The 19,042-nt window shown below is 36.4% G+C and overlaps 1 protein-coding gene across 1 annotated transcript in view; it reads left to right on the forward strand.

Moving 5' to 3' along the window:
- Nucleotides 1-19,042, forward strand: part of LOC138165294 (cytochrome P450 2J2-like) — a 49,529-nt gene that overhangs the window by 18,250 nt on the left and 12,237 nt on the right. Inside the window, exons 5-6 of the mRNA XM_069093462.1 lie at nucleotides 3,888-4,023; nucleotides 13,229-13,416. Coding sequence (XP_068949563.1) covers nucleotides 3,888-4,023; nucleotides 13,229-13,416 — 324 coding nt within the window. The remainder of the gene's footprint in view (nucleotides 1-3,887; nucleotides 4,024-13,228; nucleotides 13,417-19,042) is intronic.

Here is a 19,042-nt window from a genome sequence, read left to right on the forward strand (position 1 = left end):
GAGAAGATCAAAACATGACATCATTCAAAATACAGCATTTACTAAGTGTGATTAAATAATCTCCAAGTACTACCCCACCCCAGGACCTTCCAATCATTCAATCAATTACAAAGTCCCTGTTCTAAATACTACTCCACCCCTAGGCTGTACCTTCATTTAGTCCACCAAAAAGCCCCTCTTCTCAAATGGAGATTAGTTTCCAATCTAAGTAAAATACATTCATTTGCTCAACCATAAAACACAAAAAGGTCAAAAGTTCCTCACCCCTGGATCACAATTGAATCTACCCCAGAGTTACATCAAGTTTAAGCACAGCACTTAATACCCAAATGGAGGTCTTTTCTTCATCTTGACAGGAGGCAAGTTCTCAGCAATCTTTGCTCTTGGGGAGACAAAGCTTAGCAAGGCCACAAGATACATTGCCAGTCTCTTCATTAATTCATCCTCTGTCTGTAGAACAGTCCTAGAACCCCTGAAAACATTAGCAAAGCCCTCTCCCAGGATTTCTGTAAACATACAACAAGGAAATCCTTCTTCAGGGCTTCTGAACCAACAGAAAGGTTCCCAGACCCCTGCAACAACAGCACTGCCCTTCACCAGTGGACAGTATTCACTCTGTCTGCAGGACAGTCTCCAGACCCCTGCAACAACAGCACTGTCCTTCACCAGTGGACAGCATTCACTCTCTGTATGCAGGACAGTCTCAGGGCTTCTTAGCCAACAGCCAGGTTCCAGGACTTCTTCAACAAAAGGACTGTCTTTCACCAGTGGACAAATCTGGCAAAACAATATCAAAACAGACAGACAAAGTACCAGCAAAACAGCTATGTCTCCTCAGTCCTTGGCAGCTCCGGGGGCAGGTCTCAAAAGTCCAGGGCGATTCAAAGTGTCCCCCAGCAATCCTTCTCAGTCTCTCTCTCTGCCTCCATGAGGTGCTGCTTCCAAAAAGTTCTTCTGCCTCTCTCTTGTCTCTCCAAATCTATGTCACCAGCTCCTCCCAGTTCAGGACTTTCTTTTCACATCAACAAGTCCATCCCACAGGTGGGATTAACAATCTCTGGGTTTTAACACAATCAATTTGAAAAACCAAGCCAATACAGGGGGATCTTTATGTTCCATTACTATCACAGTCTCCATGTCTAATGTAATTTTCATTAGAACCTACTCTGATTGGAGTTAAGTCTTGGCCCTAGTATTTCAGCCCTATGATTTCATCTCTCTGCACCTCACTTTTCTCACCTATTACATTAAAATATTCCATGTACCCCCTATCCTATTCAGAATTATGTGAGTATATTCTTTGCAAACATCAAAACACCACAAAAATAAATTACATTACCAATCTTGTAACCAAAATATAACCACCTTTGGGAATTTGTGCAACTGTCAAACTGTGAGAAGTATTGCAGCCCTTGTCATTCCTAAGTACTGTAGAATCAAATTTTTAAAATATAAAATTTAGAAATATTTAACAAAATGAATAAAATTTCATTAGAACATTGAAAATACAAGTCAATATGTAGTCCTATTAGTTTTCCCATATGGTTTATAGGTCCCATTGCTATTTCAGTTGGACAACATTGGAGTTCCTTTCCAATTGTGATTATGTCCTATATACTTCATGAATTCTGGCCGTGTTTGAATTCCAGACTGAATTCATCATCCAAGTTTACTTGGGAACAAACTGTTTCTTTAAACCTCAGTGTCTTGATTTGAGAAATGAATACAATATTTTTTACACTACCTGTTTCACAGAATTATGGAGAAAATAGCTAACAAATTGTAAAGCATTTTGATACTATTGGTTTTCTTGTTATGAAAAGAATGACCCAAAGGGATAAAATATTTATTCTTTCCTAGAAATATAATAATACTATGAAATGACCATAAAACTGTGACTTAGATGCATATGTCACTTCAAGGCTTACAAAATATTTTGTTGATTTTATGTTCCCTCCAACCAATGCCATGGGTTATCTAGTTCAGGAATCATCTCCATTCCACACATGAGGAAAGTGAACCAAAAGGGATTAAAGAATTTGTCCATCAATCGTGGAGTATGGAGATACAGACTCAGCTCTTTTGATTTAGTGCTCTATTATAAGATCATGAAAAAAGTGAGGGATGAACATAGAATTAAAGGAAAGTTTTCTAGGCAACTATGTTGCACATAAATAGAGTACTGATTATCTATAATGGGGATAGATACATGAAAAAAATGCTCAAAATCACTATCGTTTAGAGAAATGTAAATTAAAACAACTCCAAGGCACCTAGCAAAATGGCTTACATGAAAGAAAAGGCAAATGATGAATACTATAGACTACGGAGGAAAATTAGGATATTAATGCATTATCAGTTGAGTTGTGAACTCATTCAGCCATTATACAGAGTAATTTATAACTATGGCCAATGGCAATCAATCTTGGCATATCCTTTGAGTCATCAATAATACTAGAAGCTCTATGTTCAAAAGACATCATAAAAATAATTAAAAAGGACAGACATGTACAAAAATATTTATAGCAGCACTTTTGTGGAAATTGAGGGGATACCCCTCAGTCATAAAATGGTTAAACAATTTGTGGTATATTAATGTAATGGAATACTATTGTGCTATGAGAAAGGATGAGCAGGTGGATTTCAGAGAAGCCTGGAAAAACTCATATGCACTGATACAAAGTGAAATGAGCAAACTTATAAAAACACTGTACAGAGTATAAGCAATGCTATGCAGTAATCAACTATGATTAACTTAGGTCTTCTCAGCAAGGCAGTGACTCAAGACAAGTCCAAAAAAATTCATGATGGAAAATATTATTCACAACTGGAGAAAGAACAGATGAAATTTTAATGCAGATAAATATGACTATCTTCACTTTTTTATTTCATAGTTTTCTTCACTTTGTTCTATTCTTTCTTTTTTTAAAATTTAATTAATTTAATTACATATGCTTAACCCATAAAACCCATACTTCTTGATCCTATGGCTTCAGTTTAATAATAACAAAAAGAAGCACTTTTAAAACTTGACAATGTTAGTGATTCATTGAGCAAATTTAGACAAGCTATTTCACTAGTTTTGCCATACTTTTCTGTGTGAAATATTAATACCTATATTATATGCCTTATTTCCCCAAAGTAGAATTCCATTCATTGAAGAAAAGCAAATCTTTTTTCTTTCTTTTTTTTATTAGGTTTTTTTTGTAATGCTTTATTAACTTCTAGTTTACAACATTCATTTCCACAAGATTTTGAGTTACAAATTTTCTCCCTGTTTTTCCCCCTATCAACCACTCCAAAATAGTGATCCCACTGGATATCCCCTCCTCCAATCTGCTCTTTCCCATATCTTCTTCCATAGCCCCTCCAACTTTCCTGTAGGGCATGGTGGATCTCTATGCTCCAGTGCCTGTATATCTTATTTACAGTTATTTATCCAGTTACATGTAAAATAATATTAATTATATATATGCATGTATATTTTAAACATTTGATTTTAAAGCTTCTCTATTTCTTCTTTCACAAGATGAATGCTATTGAAACATGTTTTACATGAATGCACATATATAACCTATATCAAATTGCTTAACATCTTATTAAGGGGGGAGGTGTGGAAAGAAGAGAGAAAATTTGTAATTCAAAATTTTATATAAAAAAGTTAAAATTGTTTACAAATAATTTCACAAAAGAATATTTCAAAGAAAAAAGAGCTAGGAGCTCTCATTCTTAGGAAGAGTTACTGTATTTTGGGGTGTTAAAGGGAGGCCCAACATCTATCACTTTGACCATTCCAAGGCTCCAATGAGGGTGAAGCTCCTCATGCCTAGAGAGAGTCATACTTATTTTTTGGATTAACCAACTAACTTTTGCTTTTGTCATTTAAGGATGACATCCATTATAGTTTTAATGAAGAAAACTTGGTCTTCTGCACCCTGGACCTCTTCTTGGCTGGAACAGAGACAACATCAACCACTCTGAGGTGGGCACTGCTGTATATGGCCCTTTATCCAGAGATCCAAGGTACAGTGATGGCACCAGGTTATACACCCCTGTAGAACTCTGCCCAAAAGGGTCCCAATTTATAGAGGTCTTGAAAGTTTGTCAAGTACTTCTTGTACTTGACAGATTTCATCTTCTTTCCATTTTTGCTGGAATAGAGCAAAGATGATCATTTTTTACAATCATGCAGACCCCTTTATAATATCAAAATTACTTTCAGCTCCCCATATTATGGCATTTACTGCTTTGGGCACTAGAAAGAGTATAGAATTTGGAGTCATGATGTTGTAAGTTCAAATCCTGCCTGAAGTATTTACCAATCATGTGACCCTGAGCAAATCACATAACTTCTCTCAGCCTCTGTGTCCTCATCTGTAAAAAAAGAGGATATTAATAGACCTTACCTCATAGTGTTGTTCTGAGGATCAGATAAATTGGCAAGCATAAGTTGCTTTGTAAACCTTGAAGTTTTATTTAAATACCAGATATTATTTAATTATTAATTATTTTAGAGCACTATAACTATTTTTATTAAAAACGTATGTGATAACAAAAAGAAACATTTTAAAATGTATTTCTATCCTATTAAATATGATAAATCCCCATAGATTTCAAAGTAGAAATATTTAAGTGAAGGATACATTTTTAATTCATTATACAAGGTCTTTAGATTTAGAATCAGAAAGTATCTTGGAAGCCATAAAGTCTTTAGATTTAGAGTCAGAAAGTATCTTAGAAGCCATAAAGTCCAATTCCCTCATTCTATAGATGTGGAAACCAACACTGAGAGAAATTAAATGATTTCCTTAGGGTCACACAGGTAGGAAGGTTCTGAGATGGGATTTAAATGCGGGTCATCCTGATTCATAACCCAGGGCTCCATCTCCAAGGATGCCAACTCTCTCAAGAGCTCCGTGTTCTGAAAGCCCAGGTATAATCAAAAGCTCTATTTCCTTATCTCGTATACTGTGATATGTCTCATATCTTTCTTAAGCTAAAGATCAGAATACCAAATATGGATTTTCAGATCCATAGCAATGACTACTTCTAGAAATCCATAGTAGACACATTTCGTTCCTTTTCTGAACTGAACATCCCTCTACCTATCTGAGGCAATATCAAAAGTAGCATTCTAAGTAGACATTTAGTCTCATGGAAATGAAATCAAGTACTTATTATGTGCCTACTATGTGCCAAAGACTGGGGACATAATTACAAAGAATGATGCAATCCCTCCTTGCAAGGATCTGGGGGTGACAGGAAATGGAATCAAGATTCAGAATTTCATTTTCTGACGTTCAGACTTCCCATCTAACCAGTCATGAAGTTTTTGACAAGGCATTTATCAGTATTTATTAAATACCTACTATGGGCCATACACATTGCTAAGTAATATGAACATAAAGAAAAGCAAATGAGGGGTAGCTAGGTGGCACAGTGAATAGAGCACCAGCCCTGGAGTCAGGAGGACCTGAGTTCAAATCCAGCCTTAGACACTTAACACTTACTAGCCATGGAACCTTAGGCAAGTCATTTAACCTCAATTGCCCCTCCAAAAAATAAAAAGAAAAGAAAAGCAAACAAACAGCAACAACAACAAGAATTCTTGCTGAAAAAAATAGAGTTGAACAGAAAATCTGACATTCAGATACAAGAAGCAAGAAAAGCATGAGAAGGTAAACAGAAAAGAAATCATAAGGAACTTATCAAAGTTGAACTATTAACATTCCTACATGGAAAAACAATACTTGTAACTGATGAAACTTTTCTCAGTAGTTGAAGGGAATATATATATATATATATATATATATGGCAGAGGGGAAGGGGATAGGAGAGGGAGGATAATAGAAGGAGCAGCAGATTGGAGCAAGGCATAATCAGAAGCAAACATTAGTGTGGAAGAACAGGCCAAGGGAGAGAATGGAATAAATTGAGGGCTTGACAGGATAGAGGAAAATGTGATTAGTCTTTTGCAACATGACTGTTATGGAAGTATATTGCATGGATGCACATGAATGACTATATCAAATTGCTTGCTTTCTCAATGAAGCTGGGTGAGGAGGGAGGAAGGGAGAGAATGTGGAACTCAGAGCTTTAAAAATGAATGTTAAAATTGTTTTTGCATGTGACTGTGAAATAAGATGTACAGACAATGGGGTATAGAAATCTATCTTGCACTATAGGAAAAAAGAGGGGAGCGGTATGAGAGAAGGGGGAGGTGATAGAAATGAGGGCAGATTCATAGAAGGGAGGGGGAAGGAGTGGTTGAGGTGCACACTATCCTGGAATGGCAGGAAGAGAGAGATGGGGAGAAAATTTGAAATTCAAAATCTTGTGGAAATGAATGTTGAAAACTGAAAATAAATAAATTACATAGTTAAAAAGTATATATTTTTAGAAGCAGCTAGGTGTCACAGGAACAGTGGATAATGTACTGGGTTTGCAGTCAAGAAAACTTAAGTTCAAATTGGGTCTCAGAGATATTTTAGCTCTGTGATCCTGGGCAAGTCACTTCAACTCTTCCTGCTTCAGTCTCTTCAATTATAAAATGAAGAAGATAACACCTACCTCATGGGGTTGTTATGAGGATCAGCTTTTTATTTCATTTATTTTTATTTATTTAATGTTGATAAAATGCTCAGAATAGGACCTGGTTCAAAGGAGGAACTTAAATGTTTTCTTCAACTAAATTTAATTACTGGACTACAATAAGACACTATTTTATCCAATAAATTAAGGTTTCAGTCGGTGTGACAAAGTGAAAATGCTGCTATATATGAAAAAAAAGAAAGGTAAATTCCTTGAGGACACCCTCTTTTCCCTCTTTTATCCCCAGGTCTCAGCATAGTATCTATTATACAGTAGGCTATTAATAAGTGTTTATTGAATTGAATTGAAGGCACAGAGCATAGTCCCAACAGTTGGGACATATATGCTGAAGCCCAGCTTAGCTAAGTAGCAAGTAGGTCATCCCATGAAGCCAACACTGGCTGCTGAATTCTAAGACCATAGCATCTCTTGACAAAAAGAATGATACAACATGATGCTCAGCCCTCTGTAGTCAGCTCCCACTTCTACAATGACCATGGCAGAATAAGGGAAATGAGCTAAGAATCACATTAGTGTTTCAAGTCAAGAGGCACTAACTCAGTAATAATGGTTGTTGTCCTTCATTCTCAAAGAGAATCAAAATGACATCACTCTATTAGAGAAAGTTAAAATGCATCTGACTATGGTTGATAAGGCCAATATGAGCTCAGAATGTTGTACCACAGGTCAAGTACAAATAGTGCATATTTCTTAATTTTAAGCTTATAAATTTGTTATAGTTACTCTAATATATGTTTACATCAATATAATTATATTGTATTATGTTATGTTGTGTTATATTATGTTACATTGTATTAATTCTATATTGAAATATAGTTATAAACCACTTTTAATGGTTGATTTGGCCAATGTCCCCAAACATATCACTTTATGAATTTATAAATTTTGAAATATCTCCATCTGATCCTAATCTATTGATATTCCACCTCTGATTCTGCCTTCCTTGACTGCCAATCTCTTGATTCCTTAGTTCCCTCCCATTTCATCACCCTTACAGTAGCCACACTTCTTTTTTCCATCTTGATCCCTTGGTGAACCAGTTCAATCAATGCTTCCCAACTATGGGATCATCTGTCTTGCCCTATCAAGCCTCAGGCTTGATTCACTTCCACTATCACTGGCCTTCACTCTCACTCATGTGCTATTAAACGAAGGTAAATAAAATTATAAATCATACCGATAGGGTCCACTACAAATTAATCTTACATAATCTCATAACTTTTACTGCAAGGCAATCCTTTTACATGTCCCCAGTAACTTAATTTCCTATTCACTGCAGCAGCTCTTCCAAGCCTTCTTATCCATTCTCATGGGAAAATGCCTCCCTCTCCTTCAACACTTTCAACTGAGAAACTTGTCCCATATTGTTGCAAATCATTACACACACACACACACACACACACACACACACACACATGATATTTCATTTCTCTCCAATTACATGTTAAAACAATTTTAAACTTTTTTTTAAAGGTTTGAGTTTCAAATTTTATTCCTCCCTTACTCATTCCCTTTTTTCTTCTCTGAGATGGTTCAGCAATAAGACATAGGTGATACATGTCCATTCATGTGAAATATGTCCATATTAGTAATTTTGTACAAGAACACAAAGAACAAAATAAGTAAAGAACGTGAAGAATAACATGCTTCAGTGTGTCTTCAGAAAATATCAGTTCTTTCTCTGGAGGCAGATAATATGCTTCATTATTTGTCTTTTGGGAATGTGCTGGATCACTGTAATGCTGAGAATAGTTAAGTCATTCACAGTTCTTCATAGTACAATATTGCTGTTACTGTGTGCAGCATTCTCCTGGTTCTGCTCACTTCACTTTGCATCAGTTCATTTTATTGTAAATCTTGAGAACATTCACCATGAGCTCCCCCTTTTCCCCTTCTTATCTCACAACCCCCCCCAAAAAATGCCACTATCTCCCACTACATCTGCAACCATCTCCAGTCTTACTGATCTATATCTTGCCACTGGACCCAGATGACTCCAGAGGAAAGAGTTTGGCTGGTGACTTTGGACAGCCCTCCCTCACTTATACCCAATTCACTTGCAAGCCAAGGTATTACCTTCCAGATGTCATTGTCATTTTCATTTTTTAATTAATCTTTTATTTAATTATTCTTAGTTTTCAACATTCATTTCAAGAAGATTTTGAATTACAAATTTTCTCCACATCTTTCTCCTATCCCCACCCCAAGATAGCAAGCCCACTGAATACCCTTTCCCCCAATCTGCTCTCTCTTATATCCTCCCCCCCCCAACTTTCTAGTAGAGCAAGATGGATTTCTATACCCCAGTGCCTGTATATCTTATTTCCCAGTTACATGTTAAGAACATTTTTTAACATTTGTTTTTAAAACTTTTATTTCCAGATTCTTCCCCTTCTTCCCTTCTCACCCACCCCCACTAGGAAGACAAGCAATTCAATATATGTCGTACATGTGTAGTTACACAAAATATTTCCATACTAGTTATATTGTGAAAGACTATATTGCCCTCCATCCTATCCTACCCCCATTAATTCTATTTTCTTTTTTTGTGATTTGTTTGGTTGTTTTTTTCAATTTATTTATTTATTTCTAGTTTTCAAGATTTTGAGTTACAAATTTTTCTCCCCATCTTTCCCCTATCCCCCACCCCAAAATAGTGAGCCTACTGAATACCCCTTCGCCAATCTGTTCTCTCTTATATTCTCTCCCATCCTCCACCCCTAACTTTCTAGTAGGGCAAGATGGATTTCTATCCCCTGGTGCCTGTGTACCTTATTTCCCAGTTGCATGAAAAAAACAATTTAAAACTTTGAGTTCCAGATTTTTTTCCTTCTTCCCTCCTCACCCGCCTCCACTGGGAAGATAAGCAATTCAATATAGGTTATACATGTGTAGTTACACAAAACATTTCCATAGTAGTTATATTGTGAAAGACTAACTGTATTTCCCTCCATCCTATCCCCCCCTCACTTATTCTATTTTCTCTTTTGACACTATCCTTTTTCAGGTCTTTGCTTCTAACTACCTTTTCCTCCGATCTGCCTTCCCTTCTATCATCCCCCCTCTTATCCCTTTTCCCCCTACTTTCCTGTAGTGTAACATACCCAGTTGAGTGTGTATGTTTTCCCTCCTTAAGCCAAATTCAATGAGAGTGAGGTTGATGCATTCCCTTGTAACTTCCTGCTCTTCCCCTCCATTGTAACAATTTTCTTTCTCTCTTTTATATGAGATAATTTACCCCATTTGTCTCTCCCTTTCTCCTTATCCCAATAAATTCCTTTCTCACCTCTGAATTTTATTGCTTACATATCATTGTTTCATATTCAATTGATCCTATGCCCTCTGTCTATTGATACATGCACACTCATATACATATACTCACATATGTATCTATACGCACATATACCCTCCTATATGTATGTATATATACATACATATGTATATATACATATATATTCCCTTCAACTATCCTCATACTGAGAAAAGTCTCATGAGTTACAAAGATAATTTTCCATGTAGGAATGTAAATAGTTCAAATTTAATAAGTTCCTTATGATTTCTTTTCCCTGTTTACCTTCTCATGCTTCTCTTGCTTCTTGTATCTGAAAGTCAATTTTCTGCTCAGCTCTGGTTTTTTTCATCAAGAATACTTGAAAGTCCTCTATTGCATTGAATGACCTTATTGTCCCCTGAAGCTTTATACTCAATTTTGCTAGGTAGGTGATCTTGGATCTCCGGAATATCAAATTCAAAGCCCTTCAATCCCTTGATGTAGAAGCTGCTAGATCTTGTTTTATCCTGATTGTGTTTCCATAATACTCAAATTGTTTCTTCCTGACAGCTTGTATTATTTTCTCTTTGATGTGGGAACCCTGGAATCTGGCTATGATGTTCTTAGGAGTTTTCTCTTGGGGATCTTTTTCAAGATGTGATCAGTGAATTCTTTCAATTTCTATTTTGTTGTCTAGTTCTAAAATTTCAGGGCAATTATACTTGAGAATTTCTTGAAAGATGATTTCTAGGCTCTTTTTTTGATCATGGCTTTCAGGTAGTCCAATAATTTTTAAATTTTCTCTCCTGTATCTATTTCCCAGGTCAGTGGTTTTTCCAAGGAGATATTTTACATTGTCTTCTACTTTTTCGTTTCTTTGGATATGTTTTATAGTATCTTGATTTCTCATAAAGTCATTAGCTTTCATTTGCTCCAATCTAATTATGAAAGAATTATTTTCTTCAGTTAGTTTTTGAAATTCCTTTTCCATCTGGCATATTTGACTTTTTAAGGCATTCTTCTCCTGATTGGCTTTTTGGGTCTCTTTTGCCATTTGAGTTATTCTATTTTAAGGTGTTATTTTCTTCAGTATTTTGGGGGTGGGGGTCTCCTTTAGCAGGCTGTTGACTAGCTTTTCATGGTTTTCTTGCATCATTCTAATTTCTTTTCCCAATTTTTCCTCCACTTCTCTTACTTGATTTTCAAAATCCTTACTGAGTTACTCCATGACCTGTGACCAATTCTTATTTTTCTTGGAAGCTTTTGATGCAGGAGTTTTCAATTCTTCTGGTTCCATATTTTGATCTTTTTTGTTCCTAAAAAGGATTCTATGGTCTGATTGAACTTCCTCTGCTTGCTCATTTTGTCAGCCAATTACTTGACTTTTGAGCTCTTTGCTATGGTAGAATTCTGCTTTCAGAGTGGAGAGAGCTGTGTCCCTAATTTCTGGGGTTTTTGCAGTTGTCAGAGGTCTGAGGAGGGCACCCCCTCTACAGCCACCACAAGCTCTAGCAAACTGGCCAGACACTCTACGACCATGACCCAAGATTGTGACCCAGATCCATGTATGTCAAAGAAAGAACAATTATCCTCTGAATGATTGCTTGGTACCCCTAAAATCTGTAGGCCAGGAGCTCAGGAGGAAGCCATGTGACAGCAACTGCACTCATGCACCTCTGACACCTTTCACCCTGGGGGAAGGAGACAGACATATTATTCTCTCACCCAGTTCCAACAGAGTTCCCTACTGTCCTTTTACTTTATCTTTGGCATTTATGGGTTGAAAAATCTGGAAAGCACCACAGCTGCTGGTAATTCACTCTCCTGAAGTCTGCTCTGGACATTCTGTGCTGCTGGTGAGGGCTTCCCCAGGTCTGTGACCACTCAGCTCATGCAGGACTGTGCTTGCTTCCCAGTCTGGTGTGATAAACTCTTCCTGTCAGCCTGCCAGGCTGCCTTTCAGCTGGAGATTTGTTTCTTTTTATTATATTATTGGTTTTGTAGCTCTAAAATTTGTTTAGAGTCATATTTTACAGGTAATGGAGGTGATTGGAGCAGGAGTTCAGCCAAGTTCCTGCTTTTACATAGTCATCTTGGCTTCACCCTCTCTCATGGTCATTTTTAAGAACAAAGGACAAATGACAACATCTCACATCACTCAGATGCCTTCTGCCACTACTGTCTCCTTCACGCCTATCTCACATGAAGAGGTTACATTTCATCTTGCCAAGGTCAACTTCTCTAGATACACCAAAAAGCCCATTGCATCTCCTATTCCTTAGCAAATTGGCATCTCTATCTTTCTCACTCTGCCTTTTATCTCCAATCACCCCTTGTCAATTGGCTGCTTCCTTACTGCCTACAAATATACCTGTGTCCCACTATCTAGAAAAAATTCACTCGATCCATCCCCATTAATGTTGTCAAATATTGGTTCTCCCTTTTGTGGATAAACTCTTTGAGAAGTTCATCAACAGGGGATATGTCTGCTTCCTTTGTTTTCACACTTCACAGTACTATTTTCATACTTCGTAGTACTATTTTCAAATTAAATATAAAGATAGCTTCCAGCACTCATTCTTATAGGAATTTTAGTTCCAAATCTTTCTCCTTTCCATCACCCCTCCCCAAGATAGCAAGCAATCTGATATAAGTTATGTACATCTAATGATGTTAAACATATTTCCACTTTAGGCATGATGTGAAAGAAGAATCAGAACAAAAAGAAAAAAAAACTTGAAAAAAATCTGTATCTCTCTGCTTGTTCTTGTAAACAACATATTGTAGGACTCTCATGTTAATCCTCTCAGCCATCTGCTTCCATTTTATGGGAGAGATCATCCCATTCACATTCACACTTATGACTACAGGGCATTTCCCTCCATCCTATTTCCTCCATTTTAAACATTTCTCTCTCCTTTCACCCTGTGCCTCCTCATCAGTGTTTTGCTTCTCACCACAACCCTTCTTTCAGCTTTCCCTCCCCTTTTCAAGTTTTCTCCTTTTCCAGGCTATAGACATTGGCACCTGTGGTGAAGTATCTAGCCAAACTTTCAACCAATCACAGGTGTAGCTATGCTTCTACCACATGAGCAAAGAACATTAGGTGGGAGAGGAAAGGAAGCCAAGTTCAAATCTAGCTAGATTTCAAAGCTACCTGGTTCTGAGCAAGTCACTTAAATTCTGCCTCAGTTCCATCTATAAAATGGTGATAATAATAGCACTGTCCCCCTGGCATTGTTGTGAGGATGAAATAAGGTAATACGTATAAAATCGTTTGCAAACTTCCAGTCACTGTAAATGTGAGATATTATCTGGGTCTCAAAACACTCTCTTTCTTTTCAGGAAAAATACAAGCAGAGATAGACAGTGTAATTGGCCAGTCGAGGCAGCCCACCATGGCTGATAAGGAGATTTTGCCTTATACTAATGCAGCTGTTCATGAAGTTCAGCGAATGGGTGATATCATTCCTTTCAATGTGATCAGGGTGGCCACAGTTGATACCAAGGTGGCTGGATATGATGTGCCAAAGGTAAATGACTTTTCTTCCCATGGACCTGAAGGGGCTCCATGGCTTCCATCTTCCCTAGTGGGGGGGGGAGGGGTAATAAGAAGGTGAAACCAAAAACATAGATGATAGAACAAAGGCATTGGTCTAGGGTGCATGAAGGTAGTCTTTAAAAAATATTTATTTCGATAATTTATTTCCATATAATTCTATGTAATATTTTTGGTGACCCTACGCATGTTATTTTATTCTTTAAAAAGAATTATTCTGAGAAAGGGAGCATAAGCTTCACCATATGATTGTCAAAGGACTCCACTATAAAAAATATGAAAAAACTTTGGATTAGAATCTTAAAATCATCGATTCTAACAATTGGATAAGGAAAAAAATCACTGGATTTGGAGACAGAGCGACTAGGTTTAAAGTCTAGTTTTAATCCTGTGTTTAAATTACTTATGTCTACTTAGGTTCCCTATGTGTGATGTTCCTATGAGTGACACAACTCTAGGCCTTAGTTTATTCATTTGAAAAATAAGAGGGTTTGACCAGATGGTCCTTCCAACTGTTCTGGATTCTAGAATCCTATGAGCATAATACATCTAGCATGGACTTTCCACCACTTCTTCTGGCCAAAACAAATCATACGTACTCAGAGAGTAATGGTTTCTCAGTCATAGGGGGTAAACAGATTTGGACAGTTGCTGAGCACAGAATTCTGTAGGAGGTATTTCCATCTCCCATCCCCCAGACTGCACTCCTGGGACCTGGCCAGGGCAACTCAGGCAACACTCTTTCTTGTAGCCCAGGCTTTAATCCAGGAAGCCCCTTTTAAGGAAGTCACTGTAGGCCCTGGAGACTAAATGTAAATCATGTTTAACAAATTATTTAACAACTCCCAGTTTCCTAGAGCTCCATTAACTCCAAAAAATTTCCTTCAGAACAAGCTCACAGTTCTATGCAACAAACAATTCTTAAGCACCTACTATGTGCCAAGTTAAGCACTGCTGAGCTTTACCTGTCAAGTTTTCTGAACTGTGCTTCATTTCTTTTTCATCTGCTGAGTTAATAACAATGTGTAAGACTCTGGGAGGAATACAGAGCACAATAGTGAGCCCAGAAATAGCTGCCATTTAGGTTGTACATTAAGTTTTACACAGCACTTTATAAATATCTCACTTGTTCCTCACAACAATGCTTGAGGGAGGTGCTATTATCACCCCCATTTTACAGATGAGAAAACAGAGGGAGGAAGAGGGGAATTGACTTGCCCACGGTCATGAAAATAATTAGCCTCAAATATAGGTGATGTGTAAGCCAGGAGTAGGGACATCTCAGTATAGGATGAAGCAGTCAAGGATCACTTCATAGAAGAGGAGGTGAGTAAGCTTGGCTTTGAAGCATGGATGAATGGAATTTTAAAAGTCCTGAGAGATAAGAAGAAAGGGAACATTTTAGGCAAGTGAAATGAGTTGGGTTTAAGTGTTAACAGCCTAAATATGGAAGCAGGGAAACAAGTTGGAATAGGAGTTAGACTATTGGACTTGGAGTCTGTAAAACCAGGGTTGCTATGCTGAGGGGTACAATCCAGAGCAAGTCACTTAACCCCTTTGTGGTATAAGATCATGGGGATCAACTCAAAGTCCCTCCCAGTTCTAACACAATGATTTAATCTAACACCATTGAGGAAGGAGAGATTGCTCCCAAGATGTAGTTTGAAGATAATGTTTGTTCTAGGATATCCAGGCCCAGGACAGGGCTACATTCATTCAGGTATATGAACAGGATATAAAAAATAATGGGCATCCCTACTTCACTGCCCTCTCCTCTGCCCCAACTTTGCCTAACCCTCTGAGTTCATCACATGAGGACAGCCCTTTATCAACTGGGTTATGGTTTTTTTTTTTTTAATTTAATTATTTATTTTTTATTTTCAACATTCACTTCCTTAAGTCTTTAATTTTCCCCCTTTCCCTTGCCCCTCCCTCCACAAGATGGCTTGCAATCTGATATGGTCTCTACACATACATTCCTATTAAACACATTTTCATATCAGTCATGTTGCATGAAAGAATTATAACAAATGGGAAAAGCCATGAAAAAGAAAAACAAAACAAAATTTAAAAAAGGAAATAGTCTGCTTCATTCTGCATTCTGACTCCTTAGTTCTTTCTCTGAATGTGGCTGGCATTTTCCATCAAATGTTCTTTGGAATTGTTTTAGGTGTTTCATTGCTGAGAAGGGCTAAGTCTATAAAAATCAGTCCTCCTACACTATGGCTATTCTGTTTATAATGTTCTCCTGGTTCTGCTCCCCTCACTTACCATCAGTTCATATAAGTCTTTCCAGGTTTCTCTGAAGTCTTCCTGATCATCATTCTTATAGTACAATAGCATTCCATTGCATTCATACACCACAACTTGTTTATCCATTTCCCAATTGATGGGCATCCCCTCAATTTTCACTTCTTGGCCACCACAAAAAAAGCTGCTATAAATATTTTTATACATGTGGATCCCACTCCAATTATTATGATCTCTTTGAGATACAGCCCAGAAGCAGTATTCTTGGGTCAAAGTGTATGCACATTTTTTATAATCATTTGGGCACAGTTCCAAATTGCTCTCCAGAATAGTTGGATCATTTCACAGCTCCATAGTGAATTGGTGTTCCAACTTTCCCACATCTTCTCTAACATTTATCATTTTCCTATTTTGACGTGTTAGTCAATCTGATAGCTGTGATGTGGTACCTCAGAGTTATTTTGATTTGCATCTCTCTAATCAATATTATAGCTCTAATTTCTTCCTCTGAAAACTGCCTGTTCATATCCTTTTACCATTTATCAAATGGGAATGACTTGTATTCTTGTAAATTTGACTCAGTTCTCCATACATTTTAGAAATGGGACCTGTAAGGGAGAGTGTGGGGGGGGGGGGGCAGGGCTAGGTGGTGCAGTGAACAGAGCACCAGTCCTGGAGTCAGAAGGACCTGAGTTCAAACCAGCCTCAGACACTTAACACTTACTAACCATATGACCTTGGACAAATCACTTAACCCCAATTGCCCTGCCCTCTCCCCTCCTTGATGCCAGACCCAATAAAGGTGTTTGGGCCAAAGGAATAAGGAACATCCCATACTGTATCCTAGTACATTTGTCCAGGAAATGCAATGAGGATGAAGGTGTACCAAACAAGCTGTATATGTTGGTTACTTATGTGTCTGTAGCCACTTTCAGAAGCTTACAGTCAATGTGGATGAAAACTAAATTGAATTTCATTTAAATAAAGTTATAAAATGTAAAAAAAAAAAAAGAAACGAGGCCTTTATCAGAGACACTGGTTGTAACAATTCTTTCCCAATTTTCTGCTTCCCTCCTAATCTTGGTTGCTTTGGTTTTGTTTGTGCAAAAATGTTTCTATTTAATGAAATAAAAATTAACCATTTTGCATTTCATAATGTTCTCTTTCTCTTGTTTGGTTATAAATTCCTCCATTCTCCATAATTATGACAGATAAACTATTCTTTGCTCCCCTAATTTGTTTTTAGTATCAGCGTTTATACCTAGATCATGACCCCACTTGAAATTTATTCTAGTATATAGTGATCTATGCCCAGTTTCTGCCAAACAATTTTCAAGTTTTCCCAGTAGTTTTTGTCACATGGAAATTTCTTATCCCAGAAGCTGGGGTCTTTGGGTTTATCAGACAGGAGCTTGTTATAATCATTGACTCCTTGGTCTTGTGGACCTAACCTATTTCGTTGATCTACCTCTCCTATATTTCTTATCCAGTACCAAGTAGTTTCAATTATTCCTGCTTTATAATACAATTTAAGATCTTGTGTGACTAGGCCACATTCCCTAGCTTTTCTTTTCATTAAAGACCTTGCTCTTCTGGACCTTTTGTTTTTCCAGATGAATTTTGATTTTATTTTTTTCTTTTTCCAAAAAATAATTTTTGTAGTTTGATTGGTATGGCACTGAATAAGTAAATTAATTTAGGTAGAATTATCATTTGTATTATATTAGCTTGGCCTACCCATGAGAAACTCATGTTTTTCCAATTATTTAGATCTGGTTTAATTTGTGTTAAAAGTGTTTTGTAATTGTGTTCATATAGTTTCTGGGTTTGCTTTGGTAGGTAGACTCCCACATATTCTATAATGTCTGCAGTAACTTTAAATGCAATTTCTCTTTCTATCTCTCATTGCTGGGTCTAGTTAGTAATGTATAAAAATTCAGATGATATATATGGGTTTATTTTATATCCTGAAACTTTGCTAGTAATTTATAATTTCAAGAAGATTTTTACTTGATTCTCTAGGATTCTCTAAGTATATCATGATATTATCTGAAAAGAGTGATAGTTTAGTTTCTTCTTTGCCTATTCTAATTCCTTCAATTTCTTTTTATTCTCTTGTTGCTAAAAGTAACATTTCTAGTACCATATTGTATAACAGTGGTGATAATGGACATTTCTTGTTTCACCCCAGATCTTATTGGAAATGCATGTAACTTATCCCTGTTACATATAATGCTTGCTGATGGTTTTAGGTAGATGATACTTATCATTTTAATGAAAACTCCATTTATTCCTATGCTTAGAAATGGGGGTTGTATGTTTCCAAAAGTTCTTTCTGCATCTATTGAGATAATCATAAGGTTTCTGTAAGTTTTGTTGATATGATAAATTATGCTGATAGTTTTCATAATGTTGAAACAGTCCTGCATTCCTGGCATAAATCCTGCCTGATCAAAATGTGTTATTCACATGATAAGTTGCTGCAATCTTTTTGTTAATATTTTATTTTAAAATGTTTGCATCTATATACATTAGCAAAATTTAGATATAATTTTCTTTCTCTTTTAGTTCTTTCTTATTTACTTATTAATACCATATTTGCATCATAAAAAGAATTTGGTAGGATTTCTTCTTTGTCAATTTTCCCAAATAGTCTATGAAATGTTGAAATTAATTGTTTTTTTTTTATGTTTGATAGAATTTGTATGTAAATTCATCCTGGATATTTTTTCCAAGGGAATTCATTGATGACTTGTTCAATTTCTTTTTCTGAGATGGGGTTATTTAAGCATTTTGCTTCCTCTTCTGTTAATCTGAACAGTTTATATTTTTATAGACATTCATCCATTTCCCCAAGATTGTCAAATTTATGGGCATACCATTGGACAAAATCCTGATTATAGTTTTAATTTCTTCTTCATTGGAGGTGAATTCACCCTTTACATTTTTTCATACTGGCAATTTGGTTTAGTTATTTTTTTTTAAATCAAATTGTCCAGAGGTTTATCAATTTTATTTTTTTTCATAAAACCATCTGTTAATTTTATTTATTAGGTCAATAGTTTTCTTAATTTCAATTTTATTACTCTCTCCTTTGGTTTTCAGTATTTCTAATTTGGCATTTAATTGGGGATTACCAATTTGTTCTTTTTCTGTCCTTTTTAGTTGCATGCCCAATTCATTGATCTCCTCTTTCTTTATTTTACTCATATAATCATTCAGTGATATGAAGTTTCCCCTAAGAACTGCTTTCACTGCATCCCACAAGTTTTGACATGTCTCACTATTGTCATCCTTTTAAATGAAGTTATGAATTTTTTTCTATTATTTGTTGTTTGACTCACTCATTA

This window comes from Petaurus breviceps, unplaced genomic scaffold (genome assembly GCF_028583685.1).
Source record: "Petaurus breviceps papuanus isolate PSGF00001 unplaced genomic scaffold, PetGlider_PUasm1.0 208, whole genome shotgun sequence".
Lineage (NCBI taxonomy): Eukaryota > Metazoa > Chordata > Mammalia > Diprotodontia > Petauridae > Petaurus > Petaurus breviceps.